The sequence below is a fragment of the Terrapene carolina genome, unplaced genomic scaffold (assembly GCF_002925995.2).
Source record: "Terrapene carolina triunguis isolate 2854851 unplaced genomic scaffold, T_m_triunguis-2.0 Scaffold95, whole genome shotgun sequence".
In the NCBI taxonomy this organism is placed as follows: Eukaryota; Metazoa; Chordata; order Testudines; family Emydidae; genus Terrapene; species Terrapene triunguis.
Window position 1 is genome coordinate 41,386,374 of NW_020664446.1, and position 22,346 is coordinate 41,408,719.

General features: G+C 44.8%; 1 protein-coding gene across 1 annotated transcript in view; it reads left to right on the top strand.

The window, feature by feature from the left end:
* The window catches only part of ADAMTS14 (ADAM metallopeptidase with thrombospondin type 1 motif 14), a 101,437-nt gene extending 79,935 nt beyond the window's left edge, over window positions 1-21,502 (top strand). The window contains exons 11-22 of the mRNA XM_026650990.2: window positions 1,815-1,963; window positions 3,072-3,247; window positions 4,638-4,771; window positions 5,670-5,793; window positions 8,011-8,094; window positions 10,686-10,849; window positions 11,780-11,945; window positions 14,659-14,791; window positions 15,482-15,689; window positions 16,904-17,033; window positions 17,923-18,033; window positions 20,335-21,502. Coding sequence (XP_026506775.1) covers window positions 1,815-1,963; window positions 3,072-3,247; window positions 4,638-4,771; window positions 5,670-5,793; window positions 8,011-8,094; window positions 10,686-10,849; window positions 11,780-11,945; window positions 14,659-14,791; window positions 15,482-15,689; window positions 16,904-17,033; window positions 17,923-18,033; window positions 20,335-20,963 — 2,208 coding nt within the window. The 3' untranslated portion in view covers window positions 20,964-21,502. The remainder of the gene's footprint in view (window positions 1-1,814; window positions 1,964-3,071; window positions 3,248-4,637; window positions 4,772-5,669; window positions 5,794-8,010; window positions 8,095-10,685; window positions 10,850-11,779; window positions 11,946-14,658; window positions 14,792-15,481; window positions 15,690-16,903; window positions 17,034-17,922; window positions 18,034-20,334) is intronic.
* Window positions 21,503-22,346: the final 844 nt, after the last annotated feature.

The window sequence follows — 22,346 nt, forward strand, 5'->3', positions numbered from 1 at the left end:
CATATGCAGACTACAGCACTAATGACAGGGGTTATTGACATCATCAGTGCAGTGCATGCTGGAGTTTCTGAACAGATAGAAAGTTAACAGTTGAGGGAAAGCCAAGCCACAAACCCAAAAAACAGTTTACATAAAAAAGGATCTTAAAGGGCATCTCTTGCATGTGAATCATCTAATGATGTGTGTTTGTGCATTCAACAGCTTCTAGCAAGGTTTGTGCATTCACAGGTAACAAACTTGAACTTGTCCTCCTGCACTTTCTGCCTTTGTCTCTAGAGCAGTGGGGCAAACATAGGATATTGTCATGAATAAACAGTGGCCATTGTATCAAGTATCAGGGGGTAGCCGTGTTAGTCTGTATCTACAAAAACAACAAGGAGTCTGGTGGCACCTTAAAGACTTAACAGATTTATTTGGGCATAAACTTTCGTGGGTAAAAACCTCACTTCTTCAGATGCAACACAGTGGCCATTGTGTTTTTCAGTTTCTCAGATACAAAGAGATGATTTAAAACAAAACAAAACAAAACAAAACCCCAAAACAAACCAGATGCAAGACCCTCAGCTGATGTAAATCATTATATTGACTTCAGTTGAATTATGCTGTTTTACTCCAGCTGAGGATCTGGCCCTATATATTTACCAACTAGAGGATATTCTTCATCAGTTTGTAGCAGTTCTAAGGAAAGTCAAATTTTGAGCCTCAACTGCTTGACAATGTTCCTCTGAAGCATTATAGACTATTAGTCCTGGCCACAGAGTAATTCTATGCTCTTGTGGCAAAGCCACTGGATTTGGATTGCTTCACTGTCTGTTCAAATGCGAAGCTGAGGAACACGTGCCATTCACGCTGCAGGATCTGTGGTATACACCCTGCGGTCAGCAATAATTAGATGCAGTGTATCAAGCCCAAAACCAAAGTCAACAAAACTATGGCTCAGGTCCTGAGGTGCTGTGCTGCTACATCACTGTTGTAATCTGGGCACGTAGCTAGCACAACCAGCCCCAGGGTGCCAGCATAATGAGTGTGGCTGAGCGAAAGGAGGCATGGCTAGGACATCTCTATATTCCTCCAGTGCTCCTGGTGCTGTATGTGCCCCTTAGAACCATTGGTAACTGTAACTTAGAGCAGCCTTTGCACCTCTTTCTGAACTGAGCTATGTGCTTTCTGGCTGTAGCTGAGGTTCTGGACCCAGGCAATTTTCATGGAGACAAGTCTCTGTTTTATGGGAGATTTTGTTATAACATTTGTTACTGAATTTTGTGTTTGTGAAAGTGAGAAGTTTGTTGCACATGTGAGAACCAAGCAGAATAGAGGCAAATGCTGTGCAAGCTCTGCCAATGCACCTCAGTCCTGATCTGTGATGTCCGTTGCTATATTGGTCCTGGGACACAGAGAGCTGTACCTGTGCAGTGAACCCTGCCAATCCATTCCTAGCTGTCTTCTGAGCAGAAGTTTTACCTAATGTGATGTGAACAAATGGGAACTAGGATGAAACCACCAAACCCAGCTCACTTTCACTGGTGACCTATGTCAGGTTTTGAATTTGGCTCTCTGGAGGTGATAGGCTAGTTCATTAGTCCACTCCTCACCACAGGCCCCCGAGACCTTTCTTTACTACTTTAAGGTTTCATGACTTCACGGTCACCACTGTCTGTCATGTCCATCTGACCAATAGGAGTGGGAGACCTAGATTCCAAACCATGTTGTTAAGCTGGGTGCCCCTGTGGCTATAGAATCTCTCTCCTCACTAACACTGGACAGTTATGAAGAGGCAGGTGTTCCGGTAACCCCTGTTTCTTCTCCTGTTCCAGTGGTGTTTCAAGGGTCACTGCATCTGGAAGACTTCAGAGCAGCCTTACAGCCAGGATGGCAGCTGGAGTTCCTGGTCCAAATTTGGCTCCTGCTCCAGGACATGTGGGGGTGGGGTGCGCTCCCGCAGCAGGAACTGCAACAACCCACCGTAAGTTTGGCCTTCTGCTAATTCTCTTAGTCCTTGCCGTATTGAAAGTGGCAGAGAACAAGGGCCTCCTCCTTCTTCCTCCAGTAGCTCAGTCACAAGGAAGGCGAGAGTGTTGTTCTGGACAGTTGAGTGTAAGCTGGAGAGAGGAAGGGCCATGCCTAGGCACCACAGCACTGAGTGTCAGAGCATTAAAGGGAACTCTCCTTCTCAGAGCCTAGCAAACTTTAGGGATATGCTTGTTCATCCTTTCTTCACTTTGGTTGCTATAAATCATGGGCATTTCTTATGATCAGATATGTAAGATGGGATTGTCAAAGGAGCCTGAGGGAATTAGGCTCTTAACTCCCATAGGATTTGTTTATCCTACTCCCTTAGGCTCCTTTGAAAATCCCAGCTGTAATCCCTAAATTTAAACGCTGAGCTACAATTCGTTTAACTCCTTCTCTCCACATGCACCTAATAGGATTGAAGCTTGACGTAATCAAACTGAGCTGGTCACCTTCCTTTAACCCAGAGGAGCACTAACAACAAAGAAGCACTGTCAAGGCAGATGGGCTCCAAATGGATCAAACCCAGCTTCTTGGCTCAGTGACCTGGTGATAGCAGCTAGCAGTGATGGCAATACACGTGCACTTTGTACCACTTCATTGCTCTTATATGCTGTCAGGGAATAAGAATCCTAACCTGTGAGGCATGTGTGCTCACATGGACTGTCAAAGTAGCACAAAGTTGGTAGTGATAGGTATGGATTGTGGGCTCACCAGCTTTCACTGTTACTTTGGAGCTTTAAATGACTAACCTAATATAAATGAGTCTTTCTGTGCAAACATGTGTTTGTCCTTTAACATGATGGTAGTCTGGACTGGATTGTGGGGAAAGTCGGTCAAGTGAAGAGAAAAAAGTATTTCACAGAGACCTGTGGACAGTGTTTCTAGAGTTAAAGTTTTCATGGGACCTCATGCCATTGTACTAGGACATCCAGGCTTCAGAGAGGCAGTCATGACAGCCTCCCTCACACACGATCCCAAGTAGAACTGTGCTGCGTCAGGTCTGAGTACCCCTTTCTGAAATAGTTTCAAAAGTCTTTATCCCCCTATTTATTTTCTAGTCCGGCCTATGGTGGGCGCCATTGCCCAGGTGCCATTTATGAGTACCAGGTCTGCAATACTGAAGAGTGTCGTGGACCCTACGAAGATTTCCGTGCCCAGCAGTGTTCTAAGCGTAACTCTTATTATACCCACCAGAACTCCAAACACACCTGGCTTCCTTATGAGCACCATGATGGTGAGTGGAGACCGCCCATTCGGCCAGGCAGTGCTCGTGTAGTCATCGACTGGACTTCTGTTTGCTTTGTGGGCTGCGTACATTCCCTGGGGACCATTCAGAAGAGTTTGGATAGGGTTAGGGTTTCCAGTATGGCAATGGGGATAGCTCTTTCTTTGGACAGTTCTGGGATTGGTCCTGAGTTACTTATGACCTGTATATATTTTTTTCCTTGCTATTGGAATGACACTGCTGCCACTGTTTGCCTACTGTAGTGGCTCCTACAGGTGTACGTGATTATGCCTTTCACATTGCAAGGACACTATCAAAGACCCCCCCACTGAGCTGTCATTTAAAGAGAAAAAATTGAATTGGGTTTTATGTGACATCTTTCACGCTTGTATGATCTCAGTGCTCTTTAAAGAGAAAAGCTCCATATTCCATCACCAGCCCTTCAGGTTCCCCAAAATCACTTTCCCTTACCTACAGAAGCCTATGCTGAGGGTTTCCATTGCGAGCACTAAGAACATCACAAGCACCTGAAATACAGCAGGAAAATGCTCTTTGTATTATGTGTGATATTGTCAATAATTGCAGGGGAAATAAAACCTCTGCACCTAGATCCAGGCAAGCAAGAGGAGCAAAACTGATTTTCATGTGCCACTGGTATTGGTTAATGCGGCCCATAAGTTGCTCTGACTTATATCAGGGCCAGGGACAGTGAAGACAAGCCAACAGAATCAGGGAGCCATAACCAGTGCTTTGATATCTCCCCCACTGTCTTTCACCATTAGGATTTTTGATGCAGGAGAGAATTTGCTGTTTGTTTTAAACATAAATTTATCTGTCTGCACTTGTTTAGGTTGGATTTTTGTCACTATTTTACAGTCTTTTCATAACGCTGTGTTGCTTTACACAGCTGGATGATATGTTGTATTTGTAGCTGTTGTGGGACAAATTCTGTCCTCAGATATGCACAACTCTCATTGAATTAAAGGAATCAAGTGATTCTGTAGTACCAGCTGACTCAATGTGTTTGCAGTTGTGAGGATGTCAAAGGGACTTGCACGTGCATATCTGCAGGCGGAATTTGGTGTTTCACTACATAAACAATCATTTCAGATTTCAACAAAGTATGAAAACAGCTTGCCCAATCATGTACTTTGATCATTTAATTTGCTCTGCCAGAGTCAAATCTTAATATGTTGTGGTTAACATCCACCTCCCTAAGTTTGTTGTAAGAGAATATGGAGTACCGAATGGCAAATGTAGGAGGGACTTAGAGACAAGAAGGGACTGGCTTTTGAGAATATTCTAATTCAAGATAGCAAGTTCCTCTTATTAAGATATTTTGTATTGACTCCATTGTGTTTCCATGAACATGGGTTTTTCAATGTTTATTTTGCTGCAGATGCTCAGAAGTGTGAGCTGATTTGTCAGTCAGAGGAAACAGGAGATGTGGTGTTCATGAACCAGGTGGTTCATGATGGTACCAGATGCAGCTACAGAGACCAATACAGTGCCTGTGTTCGGGGGGAGTGTGTGGTACGTATGTAACTAATCATTGGGTCTGGCAGTTTTTGCCTGTCCTCTATTCAAATGAGAGGAAGAGAGAGAGAACAAGCACGAACATTTCTGGACTCAGTGGAATCTTAAACGTTTTACATTTTTCATAGACTTTTCCATAGGAATCTAAAATTCCTTTCTAAACTGGAGCACTGTGTGAAGAGTAAATAAAGGTTTAGGTACACTGTTATTTACCCAGGCTTCCCTGGCACTCACAATGGTAGAGAAGGGGTGTGTGTGTGTGTGTGTGTATGTATGTATGTATGTATATAGGAGGCAATTCATGTGCATTCAACTAGCAATGTGGGGAAGCCCGTTAAATACTTTCCTCCAAGTTCTGTTTTATTATGTCACACTGTTTTCATAAACAGAGAATCAAGGGTGCCAGTAGAGAAGTGGCTGATTATACTGGTGGATGGTCTAAGACTTCCATCCAAAGTTGGCATCCAAGGCTGCACAGTTCACCCCTATAGACTCTTTCTGAGGGATGTAGGGGGACTTGGAGCTACCAGGTGGTGGTCAATTGTAGCAGAGAATTGAAGCAGGACAACCCTGAAGGCTTACATCAGCCTAAAAGCTCCCTAGCACCGTAAAAGAAGTAGGGCACATGATATCAGATCCATCTCCCCATTTGTCGTGGGGAGTGACTGCTAGTGAGAATGATTCACCAGCTGGCAGAATTTTTTGGGAGGGTTTGCGCTGGAAAGTCACTACCATCCTCCCCTGCCATACACATCTGCACTGCTGTCATACTGCTGTAAGACTGGAGGGTGGCGAAAGCCCAGCACAAGCTACGAGGTGTGATGCCTGCCTTGCATTTTGAGGCTCTACATATGTGACCTTTTTTAAATCTCTTTCTCTCCCTCTTTGGTGACAGCATGTTGGATGTGACAAGGAAATTGGCTCTTTGAAGCAGGATGACAAGTGTGGTGTTTGCGGGGGTGACAATTCCCACTGCCGGACGGTGAAAGGGACTTTCATCAAATCCCCAAAGCAGCCAGGTGAGAGTCTGGCCCGGGAATCGAGGAAGAGAATTCATATGTTGGAAGTGATTGCTTTAATGCACCTTTGCACGTAACAAATATAATCCATCTGTGGTCTGAAACCTACTCTTAGTTCTGCCTGTGTAAACCTATTCTAGAGTATCTCTGTTGAAGTCCATTGGAATTACTACAGATTTACACGGGTGTTGCTGAAATGAGAATTTGGCCCTACAGATATAAGTACAACTACATCTCATAGTTTATCAGTAGTAGTAGTAGTAGTAGTAGTAGTTATTTGTATTATCATAATGCCTAGGAGCCCTAGTAATTGACGAGGACCCCATTGTGAGAAGCACAGTACAAACACAGAACAGGAAGACCATTAGAGCGATATTGCTGCTGAAATGAAGGCCATGTCTTTCTAGCCAGAAGTGTATCCACAGGCTCAGAATGCTTGCTTATGTTGCCTCTGGCCAATTGCACATTACTTAACAGGCTATTACATACAGGTTTTGCATTTTGAAATTAAAACAAAATACTGAGAAAGAAGACTAGACCTTTGCCTTACTCTGCAGACCTTTGGCAAACAAAACGAAAGCCCAGAAATTTGATGTCCAAGTGCTGGTTGTGTGCTCAGATATGATGGTCATCAGGTAGCGTATCTTTACTGACTTCATTGGTGCTCTTCCGGTTGATATTACCTAAGGATATGCCCTCTATAACTGCCAAAGTGATAGCTCCCAGCTATGCTTGGTCTTCTGTTGATTGAGCAAGGACCCAATCATTTAGTCAGTTAATTACAACAGCTTATTTATGGTATCTATTTCTTTCTACCTATCTATTATCTGGCTATTTATATGATTCAAGCTATTGCATCACCAGGCTAGACCGATGCAATGCACTGTAGGAGAAGACTATCCAGAAGTTACAGTTCTTACAGCACACAGTGGATTACCTGCTAAACCGCACAAACTGGCACAACTACATCACACCACTCCTTTTCCCTTTGTGCCAGGAGCCTGATCCAAAGCCCATTGAAATCAGTGGAAGAAGTCCCATTGACCTCTGTGGGGCTTGGATCAGGCCCTGGTTGCCTATTGAGTTCAAGGTTGTGGTCCTCATCTAAAAAGCCCTTGATGTGCTGGGGCCAGGCTATCTCAGCTACAGCTTCCCTGTCTGTGCCCACGTATGGCAGCTTCATTTAGCTGACAGAGTCCAGGGCGTACCTTGTGAAGGTTATGGAGCTTGCTTGTGTTGTAGATCAATCAGCCTGAGCCCCCAACCTTGCCAACTTCAGTGCATGTTGCAAGACATACATCCTCATGTAGGTGTTTTGCTAACAGATGGGTGGGATCACACTGATGCCACTTGGAGTCTGATCCCTCAAGACACTATGAAGGAAGTGAGAAAGGAGAGAGAGCTTTGCTGAGGGCAGCGCTTTGCATAAGAGTAGTCAAGATACTACAGTATCTTTAGCATGTGAAAATAATGTCTGTCTATTTACCTAAACTCTCACAGGGGTTAGGAGTAGGACAAAGTAGTGGAAAGGCAAGAGCCTTTCTAGAGAAACGTGGTGTTGCAAGAAGGGAGAGATGTGATAGGAGCAAGGAAGAGTGCAGGGGGTAGCCACAGAATGCTGGGAACCTGACCAGGAGATGAGAAGGATCATGCAATACTTTTGCATGGGTGGGATCATCAGAAAGAGAAAGATAGGAAGCTGGAAGGCTCTCACTGAAGTAAGATTTAGGGAGAAGAAGAGGAGCCAGGAGGCTCTTAGGCAAATCTTGGGGAGGTTTCAGGAGAGAAAACAGGGAGTTATGAAAGAACTGCAGAATGGGAGTGCAAACAACTCATGTTCATATACATTCCAGATAAGAATCCACATTTTTGGATGATTATCTGAATTGAATCACTGGATCTTTTGAATTTGACCCATAGTTAATAAAACACAGATTTCCTGTTAGCTCAGTAAACTGCCTTCTAGTGCTTTACTGTATTTAGTATCTGCATAATTGGATAGGGGCTGATCTTGCAAACACAGAGTTATATAAAACCAGTCTTTTACCATCAGCAAAAGCACAAGGTAAAAGCACCAACCAAAATGCTCTTCTCCATTTCCTTTCTCTCACTGAAGAATCCTGTGGTTTCAAAACCTAGTGGGAGTATTCCACAGAATTTAAACTTGCCTGCTTTGCTATCAGTTTTGAGAATGCTTTACTTTTGTTTAATTTTCAGTGGGTGTTTTGAAAATGTTTGAGATTCCGGCTGGGGCCAGATACATTCAGATAGAAGAGATGGAGCCGGCCTCCCATAGCATTGGTGAGTACTGAACAACCAGAGAGCACAGACAGACTCAGAGATGGGTGTTAGCCAGTTTGGCCTAGTGTTGTTAATCAAAGAAGCTTTCAGGCTTGGGTTATCTAAAATAGATGTGGTAGTCACACGTTCAAAATGTGTATGGAAGTGCAAAAGGGCAGTTGCACGCACAAAATATTCAGGTGCATGGATAAAATGGGAAACTGAGTGCAAAAGGCTGATTTATCGCCCAGATCCCAGTGAAATGAGTAGCTCTCAGCCCACTTCCTTACACAAAAGTCAGAGAAGACCAACAGTTGTTCTTATCACAGAACTACCAGACAATTTAGCCCAGTTCTGTGTGAATATCAGTTGCTGCTTAGGAGGAGCCTTGGAATGGAATAGCAAAGGGTGGTGAAGAATTGAATTGTTTTGGCAGAATTGGGTGTGTGTGCTCAGGAGTGGAATAGCAAGACGTGTTCCATGTCAGAATTGAGGTATGTTGGCAGGGCTGGGAGCAGGGGGCCAAAGAATTTGTACAACATTTGTTATTGTTCATGGCGGGCGCTAGCCAATGATTCCATTCCTTTACTTCCATGAGCACTAACAGTCAGCTGAAAAAAAAGAAAATGTAGAGTCCTGGGGCCAAATCCTTGGGACAGGGCCTTCTGTGCCTGGCACAGTTTCAGAAGGGGAAGGATGTTAAGAGGCAACCTTAAAACCCATCCTACCCAACCCAGTCCTGTGGCTGCTGGGTGCCAAGTCTGTCCTGAGGTGCATCTAAGAACATCCTCCTGGCTGTTCTAAGCTGCACTGGCTGGTAATGGCTCCCAAGGGACCTTACAACAACTGGGGATTGTCTAGATAGAGCAGCTCCACAGCCACGCCTGCCTATACCAGGAGCATAGGGGACAGTGTAGGAGCTGCTGTGCTGGCCCTAGGCCACTTGAGGATTTCTCCACACTGGGGGAAGCCCATGTATCTGGTTAAGCTAGGTTTACAGCCCATTTGTGCTGCTAGAACAGGGCCAGGGAGGCACAGCGGGGCAACATCCTGGCCTTTAAAGTTTTCTATAGAGTGATCCTTCTGTTTCTCTTATTCCGCTCTGTTTAAAAGCACATTGGAGTGAGTGGGTATTTGTGTGTGTGCGTATGATTGAGAGAGAAAGTTACTTGAAAATGACCAAGGAGTTAAGCTGGAGTAGCTGTTCCCCAGCCTCTTGCATCTCAATTTGCAGCTCTCCTTTTCTGCTGTCTCCAAAATCCTTCTTAGTGAACCTTCCAGTGAAGCTGGCCAGTCGAGCTCTGCCTGTGTGATCCTGTAGTGAGAACTCACACAATGCTCCTCTGTGTGAGGTATATTCTCAGAGGGCTGGGTCTTGAAGCCAAATCTCTTTCAGACATAGGAAGGGTGTGTATGTGTCTGTGTGTTTTCTTTCTGCTCAGAAGACCATTAATTCAAAGGATGAGTTGGAATGTCAGGGGGATTGGTATGTCAGCAATACGGTCAAACCAGACTGACTGTTTAGAGAAGATGAAGAGAGTTAATGTTAGGAAAGCAGGGGGACCCTGGAACAATTGGGAAGTGGGATGGAGGGAGTGTGATTCTCTTAAAGGTTGGGGAAATAAGAGTTTCATGCCGGAGAGGCATGGTGTGGAGTGTGGGGCCATTAGATTTTACACATTTAAAGGGTTATTCCCTGCCAAGGCCCCTTTCTTGATCACCAGCCCTATATGCACATGCCTGTTCATTCAATGGAATGTATTCAGGCTCTTCCATAAGCAGCTGCTCACAGCCTTGTTCTCTGCACCGCGGACACAAGCCCCACAAAGATGTATTTTCTTTAGAAGGGCTGAAAAGGGACACTTTCATCTGCCTGTGTGTCCCCTCAAATTCTGGGCCTGAGGCCTTTGCCAGGGCCCCTCAGTTCCAACCGGCAGTACACCTTGCTATTCCAGTCCTGGGCCTTACACAGCTCTGCCAGTGCATCTCACTCTTGACCTACAGCACCTCTGCTATCTCTTTTTTGGTTCTCCCTGTAGGGGTGTTATCTTAAATGATCGGTTTGTGCTGTGGGTAAACCCATTTCGCTTGCCATTTAAGCTACTATTTGAGCCGAGATGTTTTTCTGTTAAGATCTAGTGCATTAACCCATGGCACAGTCCAGGCCTGCAGTCTCGTCCATGGATAACGTTACTTTTACCTTTCTGGCAGATGATTAGATCACAATCGAAAGACTAATAGGACGTGCTTTGCTTACAGTCAATAGTAGGGTATTCAATTGTTAATATATAGGGCCAGAGTTGCAGGTGCTATTTTGGCACCTAAACAAGAGCCAGATTTTCCCAATTGCTCAGCTCCCAGCTGCTCCCACTGTGATATTTATGGCCGGATTTTCAGAAGACCAACCAGCTGAGCCCGGTTTCTGAGATCTTTTTTATGAATATCTGGTCTGTAATGAGGAATATTTTCACCATGAAGGTCTATCCATACAATTCCCATCCTTAGGGATTTCTTCTGGTCAGTTAAATTCCCATGCATTATGCTCACAATTCATTTTCTGTCCCTAAAGTTCTTTGACAGGGGAAAATTACTTTGTGAACTTCTTTTCCCAGCTGTTAAGAATCAAGCTACTGGAAACTTCATCCTTAATGTCAAAGCCAAGGAAGCCAAAAGCAAAACCTTCATTGAGATGGGCTTGGAGTGGGAATACACAATTGAGAACGGCAAGGAGAGCTTGAAAACCAGTGGCCCCCTGCATGAAGCAATCAGTGTGCTGGTGAGTCACACTGTCTTGTCCTCTGGAGATGTGATGGGCACAATCATTCTCTGAAGCAGAGCACACAGTGAAATCACTGTTACAAATGCTAGAAGAGCCTGATATACAATGTTGAATGGAGTGGCGGAATTTCATAGTGGAAGGACATATGGCGTAAATCCTACAAAACTCTTAAAAGTTATTTTAAAAAGTGAAATTAACTAGCCATAATCTAATAGTGATTAAGATACTTCAGGCTGTGCAGAAATACACTACGAATACACTTCTCAGAACTCTGAATGTTTTTGACCTTGCATCTGACAACATATCAAGGCCCTACCATAGCCTACCTTACACACCCTGTTCTGGCTTATCCCAGCATTAACAGGATCTAGATTCCCCATGGCTCCGTGGAAGAAAAGCTCATCCTCCCTGCCCCCCCAATGTCTTGGAATACGTGTTCACTTATTGGTATAGAGTGTTACAAACAACGCTTCTATGCCTCTTTGTATGTCTAAAGTTATAGTACAGTTTCCTATTTATGCACATAAGGTAGAAAGTTCTGTGTATGAAGTCTAGAGTTTGAGCATATACTTTGATATGTCATGGGCATTTTCTGCACATGTGCAGTGGTCCAATACAGAGTATGTTCTGTGAGTATTTTAGAATCCTTCCAGTCATTTTAGATTAATTGAAATATTTTGAATGGATCAAGAGTTCTTCATGTTAACTAAAAGTTTTCTCTTTTCTACCTATGGTACTTGTTTAATTTCTTTCTTGTTACTTTCTTTTCTTCTACTTTTCATGTTATGTGTCTATATGCTACATTGTCATTGTTTGCGTCCTCTTTAATTCCTCTCCTCCTTCCCCTCTCACCCTTTCCCACAATTTCATTCTCTTTTTCTCTTCCTTGCTCCCTCTACACTGTCTTTGTTCTTTCTCTGATCCCAGGTTATCCCACAGGAAGATGAGTCCAAGAGCAGCCTGATGTATAAGTACATTATCCATGAAGACCTGCTGCCAGTGATTGGAAACAATAATGTCCTTCTTGAAGAGATGGATTCCTATGAGTGGGCCCTCAAGAGCTGGTCTCAGTGCTCAAAGGCTTGCGGAGGAGGTCTGTTTCTCTTTTATATGTCTGTTAAGCTGTAATACACGGTCACATGTATGTCGTGGTCAGATTTCTTGGACCTGTATGGCAGTATGAGTCAAAGTAGACCTCTGGGTTTTAAATATCCATATACCTTAATTACCTAATTCTCTATTCTTTAGCAATTCCAAGCCTTAAATTCCAGCATGCTTGGGGAGTCAATCTATCTTCCTTTGGCAGCACTCTGATATACTGCTTTATTTGGGAGTCTGGTTTGACGCATCATCTGATGCTCCCATTTGCTTAAGATTTCTGTGGCTTCTTAGAACCTGGGATTTCCGAGATGGTAATTTGAGTGTCACAGGGAGATTGGCCCCTTTAGGAGGTTTTGGGGTGGTCCAATGCACTTGTGACATGTCAGCTGCTTCCCAATTGGATTTTAAGAGATGGGACCTAGGCCATATAAGTGGGAGAGCCTAACAACAGACTGGGTCAGTCCGTGGATTGGAAGGTGAGAGCTGTCAGAGATCAGGAATCTGGAGGAGGTCTCCAGGGAAAGCTGAAAAGAGGGAGGGCTAGTTTGCTGACTTTCCTGAGCCAGAGAGCCAGTTCTTGGAGGCTGAAAAGGGCTGAGGGCCAGGAAGCCAATGGAGGAGGGGCTAGCCTGCTGACCTTCCTGGGCCAGAGAGTTTCCATCTTTGCCAGAAAAGGCTGGAAAGGGCTGAAGGCTGAGAGCAGCAGAGAGAGATACCTGCTGGCTCTCTGAGCCGGAGAGCTGAGCTGGAGAGCCAGAAGAGGACTAAAGACTGGGGGAGGCATGGTGAGAGACACTGGAGCCATACTAGAAAGGCGAGCCTGGTGAGAGATGTTGGAGCTGTACTTGGTGTGTTCATAGACTATTGGGACTTGGAGACTGACTGTACTATTTGGACTGTGCTGGGGAATTCTGGATGATGGTTATGGGACTGTTGTTATGGTTTATGTGCACAGAGCTTTATTTGGTAATAAACTAACCCTGAAAAGGCTAGGTATCCTTGGAAAGTCTTTGTGGACTATTTCTGGGATGATCCACTGAAGGGGAAACAGGCATGTGCATGGGATGTGCTGCAGCATGACGCTGGAGGGCACCCTAAGGGGCTGCCCCATGACAGTTATAAAGACCCTGTCAATTATTGCAGAGCATTCTCTGATGCAGCTCCACTCCAAACGCACAATGTCATATTTTTCAACATTCTTTTTTAATTATTCCTGCAGAAGTTTTAGTGGATATCTTTTGTGCACACAGCATAGGTAGTTGTGCATACAGGTGCCATTTTTTATGTGCGAATGTTGGTTTTGCACAATCACAAGGTGCACTAGCAATTTTTGTAATCTCAGTTAGGAGGCTCTCTGAAAATGTAACCAGGGTTCTTTAAGTCAGGTTTCTGCAGCTTTGCTTAAAAGCACAGACCCAGGCTCTATACAAATGAGAATCATCTCACTGTTATTCTTACAGGTTTGGGGAAGGGCCTAATCATAGCAACTTAGAGAAATGGAAAGACCTGTAAGACCCAGTAACACTTCCGCCTGTCATTGCTGGTTTGTTCCTGCCGGTACCTGGGTCATTCCCTACACTGAGAGACAGGAAGTGTGTGTGCAGGTTCTGGGGTGCTTGTTACGCAAATGAATGGATAAGATGCCACAGTTACACAAGTTACAAATCCTTATAGCTCCCTTTTCAAGGCAGGTGAAATCATCATAATTATGGAGCAAATAGATGTAAACTCTATCCAGAGCACTGAAATAAATCAGTTTTTAAAACTCAGTGCAGATCTGATGGTTCCATCTTGTTCTCATTTCCTTGTAACTGTGATTTTTTAAAAATAAATATTGGCATTTGGGAAGGTTTAGAGACAGGCAGAGATGGAACTGAAGTCCTTGTTTTAGCTACAAGCTGTTGCAATATGCTCTTCTCTTATACGTGCTCCACCAATTAACACAATCCTGACATGAAGGGATCACCCTCTAGAAGAGTGAATGGAAGCTCATGCTTCAGACTAGCTTAGCCCAGACCTGGTCTTTTTCCAAGCAAATGTGACCAGTGTGCCAAATTCTAACAACATTTTGGGGCTCTCTTGTGATGTGGATTCTTTTCTTTTCCATCAGGGGAAGTAAGCTCCAAAGTAAGGCCCATCAAACTCTTTTCAATAACCACAAAATGCACCAGAGCTCAGGGGCTCGTCTGCTAAATCCACTTTGTGATCCCTGAGGGACCTTATGGCAGTGGCCTAAATTAGAGCTACTCCCTTGTACACTCACCCTGTGTCTGAGCAGAACTTGGATGCAGTCAGGATGCAGTCTGGAATCTGGTCCTAGTTTTGCAGAGGTGAAATGGCATTTCCCATTGGCTACATAGCAGCCAGCAACCATATGGGTCAGGCAGGAAGATGGGAATGACTGGGGTATTCCAGACTTGAGTAGCAATATCTCACCACCACCTCCTTGTTGACTGCAAATATATTTGGTGCCTTTGTGTGTTTGTGTGTGTACAGCCTAGACGAAATATTGTCTGGCTGCATTATGGCCCCTTGTATGACATGCTGAACTCCATAGTTGGAGTGCAAAGTCATAGCAAAAAAGCAAGAGGAGCTAGTTAGGGGGATCCAACTAATGGTCATCAAGGTGGAGTTCCAAACCAAGTTGTGTGTATACTGGTGATTCCTTTACTCCCTGTGTATTTTTCTTTCTGTGGTTCCTTCAGGCATCCAGTACACCAAGTATGGCTGTCGGAGGAAAAGCGATAACCGGATGGTGCATCGGAACTTCTGTGATAATGGCAAGAAACCCAAGCCGATCCGGAGGCGATGTAACCCGCAGGAGTGCTCCCAGCCAGCGTGAGTTCTCCCCTCTACGATCATGACACTCTGCTGTACCTGCATGAGTGTGCTCAGGGTTAAGGCAGGAGGCTCTGGTCATTTTCATTATTGGCGTTGGTGCAAGAGCTAGCATGAGGCAGCCTTTCTCCCCCCTCCCTCCCAAGTCAAAGAGGTGGAGGGATCCAAATATTGCAAAGGGTAAGTTGTTTTCTTTTAAATCCCCCCACCCCCATCCTGAAAAGTACAAAAGGATAAAATCTTGGTGACCCAGTACTGTCCAAATAAGGCAGGGACACATGCGAGGGAACTGAGAATGACTTAAGTTATGGAAGGCATAACCATTCCTAATGGGTTATGCAGGCTGTCATAGAGGGACCAAGACAAACTTGCCATTGTTTGGCCTACTGGAGTCCAACACATTAGATCAGCACAAAACCCAACTGTAAGGCTCAGAGAGACAGGTTCTCCGCTTCTGTAAATCAAGTAGCTCCACTGAGTTCAGTGGAGTTATCCTGGTTGACACCCGCTGAGGATTTGCTCCTTAATCTGAAGACTATGCTACAGCTAGGAATATGAGCTCCCACATCTCTTCTAAGGACTCTCAATCTGTGATCTCAAAGCTCCAGAAAGATAAGCCAATCAGAATCTGAAAAAGTCCAAATATTCTCCCCCTCAACCTGTTGACAGTGCTGTATTTTAATGATTCAGCTGGATGGCAGAGGAATGGGGAGCCTGCAGCAAGTCCTGTGGCAAGCTAGGAGTTCAGATAAGGGTGGTGCAGTGTGTCCAGCACCTCCTGAATGGCACAAACCGGACGGTCCACACGAAATACTGCACAGGAGATCGACCGGACACACGCAGGCCCTGCAGCCGCTTGCCCTGTCCAGCCCAATGGAGGACAGGTGCCTGGTCCCAGGTGCGTGAGCCCAGGTTCTGCATGCATACGATGTTGGGACATAGTAAAGCTTTTATTCCATAGATGTGCAGATCTTTAATTGGTTGCTACTTGATTCAAAAACTCCAGAAAGCATGATCATCATACATCTCGGGAGCCTGCTGGCTTGCAAAAGAACCTGCTTCACTACTACGGAAAAATCACCAATCTTGGGTGATTGGTGGCCAGTGGCCATGCTGAGTAGCTGGGGGTTAGCAATGAAACCTCCCTTATTCTGGTGGGAGCTGAGAGCGTTTTCTCAGTCAGGAGGATATTTTTATACAGCACACACAGTGTAACATTATCCGGAGATATATTTCACTCTAAGTGCCTGATCCAAAGCCCAGTGAAGTCAATGGAAAGATTTCCATTGAATTCCTTGGGCTTTGGATCAGGCCCTAGAGAACAAGGCCTGTGGGAGGAACACATTTGCTGTGGGTTAATGTAAATCACCTAGATAGCAAATTAATTCTATAATGAACTAGATCAGGGGTCGGCAACCTTTCAGAAGTGGTGTGCCGAGTCTTCATTTATTCACTCTAATTTAAGGTTTCGCGTGCCAGTAATACATTTTAACATTTTTAGAAGGAGGCAGGGCTGGGGATTTGGGGAAGGGGCGGAGTTGAGGCAGGGCCGGGGGGGGGGTAATTAAAAAAACGGGGTAGGGGGCGGTCAAAATTGTTTTTGCTTTGGGCAGCATAAATGCTAGAGCCGGCCCTGGACAGGGGTGTGTATATGTGGGCATGGTAATGCCTCTGTCCAGCCCAGAAGAAAGCTAAGTCATTGGTGGTAGAGTAAGGATGGGTGATTTGGAGGGCGCTTATAATGGGTGACCAGTGGTATCAAACCTAGGGGGAAATGCTTGGTATGTAATTCACTTCAGTGCATTTGAGAAGCCAAACCTTTCATCTCCAGAAGTACCTTTATGATATAGAGATGAAAGTCATTCTTAGTTGGAAGGTTAAGCAGTATCCAGCCAAGGGGACAAATTTCACCAAAGCCAGGGAGATCTCTATACTGAATACTAATTTGTGTGTGTTTATATACATAGTCTTGCACATGTGCGCACACACACACAGAGTTCTTTTTGAAGCCCCTTGTTTGTAGCATGAGGTGCATTTCGGTGTCTCCATCCCTGCTTTTCCCCCCCGGCACTGATAGGTGTATTTTTTCCCCTCCTTGGTGATTTGACACAGTGCTCAGTCAGCTGTGGAGAAGGCATCCAGCAGCGCCAGGTGGTGTGCAAGGCTAGTGACAATAGCATTGGGCAATGTGAAGATGAGAAACCAGAGACTGTCCAAGTCTGCAAAATGGCAGCGTGCCCAGGTGAGAAGAGCTGAAATGTCACTGGAGCAGACTCTCCTAGAGTCAGTCATGGAATCAAACTGAGAAACGGTCAGTGATGTGGTACAAGTTGGACTCCTTTGCATGTAGATCTATTCTACTGATGTGTAAGGCTATGGAAGGTGATGTAGTTTACATGCCGAGGAGCAGAAGAAGGTGTTACAAGATATAAGTTAAGGATTCAGGTTGTTCCTGAAAATCCACTTCCCTAGATACAGGTATTCACATATTCCCATTCGCTTCAATTTAAAACAGCCGCTGTTACTGTCTTGGTAGAGTACCTGCGCTATGCTGCTAACTGTACTAGTCAGTAAGCCCTGATGTTCCATCAGCTTCAGGGGAATGCTAATCACACAATGGCAACACAGCTGAAGTGACCTTGAGGCCCAGCAGGGAAAAACGTTAACAGGCAAGACTGACATTACGGAAATGTACAGCACTCCTGGCCTTTCCAGTCTTCGTCCAGAGATCGTGTAAAATTTTCTGATGGTGTTGCGATGTGTAAATAATTGATGATTAAGGTGAGGCCATCAAATTTATTTTAATCCTTGGCCAAGATTTTTAACAGTGGTTTTGGATGCCTCAGTTTTGGATGCCCAATCTAAGATTCCTTACAGGGGCCTAATTTTCAGAAAGCTGGGCACCTGCTCTCAGAAAATTAGGTCCCTTTTTAAGGTGGCTCAGGTTGCACACCCAAAAATTGAGGCACCCGAAAACCCTTGTTACTTTAAAAAATCTTGATGTGTGTCTCTAGAAGACAAGGGCTAGTGCAAGGAACCCTCCCCACCATACCTACTCTCAAATTCTTTTGGAAATGCCTCTGTTGGGCTAATCTTTATGCCTAAACCTTCTGGCCTTGATCTACCTACAGGAAAGCTACCAAGTATTGCAGCAAAGGCAGACACCAGTGATCATGTGACTCCAAAAGTACAATGGGTACCCCAGGATGGGCCCAAAAATCCTGTTAACAAGATATCTTCAAGTAAGTTTCCCCTCTTCCTAAGTTTGTCTCTTGGAGCAGAAGTCTCTTTACCTGCACTACTCAGGAAGAGATTCTGCTATTAAATGTTTACAAGCCGCCCTCTTCCTCTTCTGTGACTGAAGTGGAAATAACTTAATGGAGGACACCATTTTTTGAAGGCTAGTGGAGACCTTTCTCAAAGGGAGATCAAAAGGTTAATGCCCCATAATGGACACCAGAGGAAAATACAAGCTTAGCTTGATTGCAATCTGAAGTTGTCAAATGCTACTGTGCTAAAATGGGTGTGCTGGGAAGTGCCCCACCACCTCCCTATTTCATGCTTAGTGAGATTGAAATTAGACCACTAACACTGTTCTTTGTCCTTCCCTACAGTCAGCATTCAGCACTCACCTGAGCTGCCTGTTCAGAAACCAGACCTTTGCGGCACTCTGTTCAAGTGTTATAGGTTCCCTTCCCCATTTCTTCCCCTGCCACCCTCCCTGCTCCCTTCTGTGGGTTTTGCAGTTGGAGAATGACCCAAACTCTCTTCTGAGTCTTTCCCTTGACAATTAAACAAGTCTCTGTTTCACTTTTTTATCTAACCCTGAAATTAGGGTGCCATCTAGTGCCCCTTGATATACAGTTGCAAGGATTTTCCTAGTATCAGAGGGGTAGCCGTGTTAGTCTGTATCCACAAAAACAACGAGGAGTCTGGTGGCACCTTAAAGAATAAGAGATTTATTTGGGCATAAGCTTTCGTGGGTAAAGAACCCACTTCTTCAGATGCATGGAGTGAAAATTACAGATACAGGCATAAATATATATTGGCACATGAAGAGAAGGGAGTTACCTTACACACACACACACACACACACACACACACAATCCCCAATATTTTTTGGCCAGTGAATTCCCTTGTAAATATTGTCATTATTTTTTAATGTCATTATTTTTGTGGTGGTACAAAGAGCAGTGATACGTTGGGTCAGATGGCCTTTTCGTAATCTTAGAGTTCTTGTGTTGTGTTAGGAAACTGGATAGCTACATGGACAGGGAATTTGTAACGTTTAAGTTATTTCAAATTTGACATAGGGAGGTAGTGACAGGAAGTTGTTATCATTTGATAAAGCTGATAGTCCCATTCTATTAGTGGGCAAATGTCAACATCACAACATGATTCTAACAAATGACTTTCTTGTCATTTTTATCTGTTACTGCCAAAAGTATGCTAGATTCTTGTCTAGATGTGAAGAAGACAAATTCCATGTCCCAGGCCCCAGTTCAGCAAGGCATTTTAACACATGCATACAGAGTAATTCCATTCAAGTCAATGGGATGTATGCTAAAAATTATGCATGTTCTTAGGTACCTTGCTGTATCAGAGCTCCAAAGAAGTAGACTTGAGAAGGATTAAGGGTCTGATCCAAAGCCCTTGGAATGCCTTCCATTGATTTCACTGGGCTTTGCATCAGGCCCTAAATGAGCCTGGAGTCTTTAATTAGCATCTCATCCCTAAAGATGATTCTTCCTCAGCAGCATTGAGGCCTAGTGGCATGAAGGAGCTTCCACTGCTGTTGATTTTACTTCTTCTGTCCTGTGGGTGGGTGGATGTCTCCAGCAGCAATGTGACTCCAGCACCTACCACTCAACGCTAACATCATCTAGTAAAATTAAAACAATGGAGTCATTCGGTTATGTTGGTTTGTAGTGACAATTGTAGCAATGTTTATAAGGCTGCATCTGGAGTCTGTAAACTCCCTCTGAAATGCCTGCCTTATTTGAACTGGTCTCCTAAAGGTGAAAGGTCCTACATCCTTTTGCTAATCCCCTCAGCCAAACATTTCACCATTTTGGTTCATTTAAGAAAACATTTGTGAATCTTTGCACGTCTTGATTTTGTTAGGAAGTGGGAGTACCAAAATACTGCAGAGACGCAAGCTGTACCTTTGGTATGCACAGTTTTTCTAATAATAATAATAATAATTAATAATAAATAATATTTTGGTACTTCTGTTACACCTTTCCTCTGAGGAGCTGAGTGCTTCCAACATGCCTGAAACCAGAAAGTCAAGATGTACAGATCAGAGAGGGTCACAGGAGAGTTCACCGTTTTCAATGCTTAAACCAAACCTTGAATTTGAAATTTGACCAATGTTAAACATGATGTAACACCAAGTGTAATATGGCATTTTACTCTGACAGCAGCTTTATGGGATAATTTTAAACCCATGTATGCAGTGATTTTGGATCGTATTTTGTGCACGTTATTATTGTACATCCTGGTTATACTCACTAGCTTCTTTATAAATGTTTTTGTCACAGAAGAGCCTTGCCTTGGGGACAAGTCCATATTCTGTCAGATGGAAGTTCTGGCTCGCTACTGCTCCATCCCTGGCTACAACAAACTCTGTTGTGAGTCCTGTGGCAAAAAGGTCTCCACCACCAGCGTGCCGCCCAGCGTAGACCAAGGTGCTTCAGAGACTGGAACTCACGAGGGTGCTTTCTTTCCCAGCCCAGTCACACCACTGCCCTTTCATCCCACTGCCCGGCATCGCCCACATAGGATACAAAGCACAGCTGCCAAAGAGACAGATGCATCCCAAGCTGCTCATTCCCAGCTGCCCAGCACGGAAGGTTCAGCTGCCCATGGAACCTCTTGGGCTAATGCTGCGACCCAATCTCGGGGCACTCCAGTCGATGATACTTCAAAAGTTGACCCCTCAAGACCACTACCTCCTAGCCGGTATGCTGCAGCAGGGCAGAGTTCTGGAGAACTCTGGGGCAGCACTGCCTTTCAAGGGTTCTCTCCCGCCTTGAACAAACCTGCCGGTGCACACAGCGAAAGCAATTCCTCTGTCCCCTCCCAGGGCGTAGCACGACGGAGAAGGCATAGTACGGGATCCGAGCAGCTGGGGAATAGTCTCAGGACCTCTTCCCCTGTTGTGACATGAAACATTTTCCCAATGTCTCTCTTGTTGACGGTTTACATGGGCAGAGCAGCCAAGTTTCCGAGCCACTTTCGGAAACGGATGAGACACAGATTTAAAAACCAAACAGAAGGCTACCGAAAAAACGGCTTCATTTTTATGACTTTTCAGCAGTGTCACTTTTTAATTCTTTATTGGAATAACAAAAAAAGATCAAATCAAAGGAAGAAACAAAAGGAAGAAACAGCACTGGCCACTGGATTGCAAATGAACCCCAAACAGTGGCTGAGCGCGCACAGCTTGTGTAGACCACGCCTGGTTACCTCAGAGAGTGGCTTGAATCAATCGGGCATTTCCTTCCAAGGTGCTACAAAGAGATTTTTCAAGCAATAAAACAAAACTCAACAGAAAGGACCTTTGACCCTCAGCTCAGTCCTCACTCAACTGCTGCTGTTATCCATGTGGCAAGGATCACAGTGGATTCTGAAATCCTGTTGGAAATGGTGCTGCAAATAGATTTTCTATTCTTAACCTCAGCGAAGAGCAGAGCAAGGGGCAGGGGAACAGCAAGCCAGATGGACTTGTACTCTATACGTGTGGATAGGGAGACCCAGTTTCAAAAGCAGGGTCAGGAGTGGAGCTGTCAGTGTCCTGACCCAACTGGGAGAGGGATGGTACATGGCAGGGGTGTTTGGCTTCTTTGGCAGGGGGGGGAGTCATTGAACTGCACTGTGCTCACAACCTGTCTCCAGCTGCGTAGGGTGTCCCTTCAAGGCTGGCAGCTGGCGTTTGTGTCTGGAGGCTCTATGTAGTGAGGCAATGACAAGGTCAGTCACCAGAGAAAGAGGCAGAAGTGGGGGAAGAAGTGTGGCATTAACTGCAGAGAAAATGAGGGAATTCAATACATAAATATGTTGCAAATTCCTGTGTTTGTGAAAGAAGTATGTTGCCCTGACGGTCCTGAGGAGAGCAGCCCCTGCGTAGAACAGTTGGTTAGCAACATGTGGATCGACAATGCACGTCTCTTCATTTGAAATTTTGGCTATGGGGGTCTGTGCTTGTCCTCTAAAACTGTTCTATAAGGTGCTGTTTTGATGCCTGCTGAGACCCCATGAGTGGGGAGGGTCCCAGAGCCCAGGTTCCATCCGAAGCATAAACATCTACACTGCAGTTAAACAGCCCTGTGGCCTGAGCCCTGTGAGCCCCAGTCAGATGACATGGGCCAGCCACTGGTGTTTAATTGCAGTGTGGACATACCCATCTAGTCTGACTCTATTCCTGCTCCCACTGAAGTCAATGGCAAAACTCCCATGAGCAGGATTGAGCCCAGTCAAGCAAGGTGCTGAACATCTCCTGAAAGGGCTGACTTCAGTGGGAGTTGAGGGCTCTCAGAAGATTGCAGCTGGT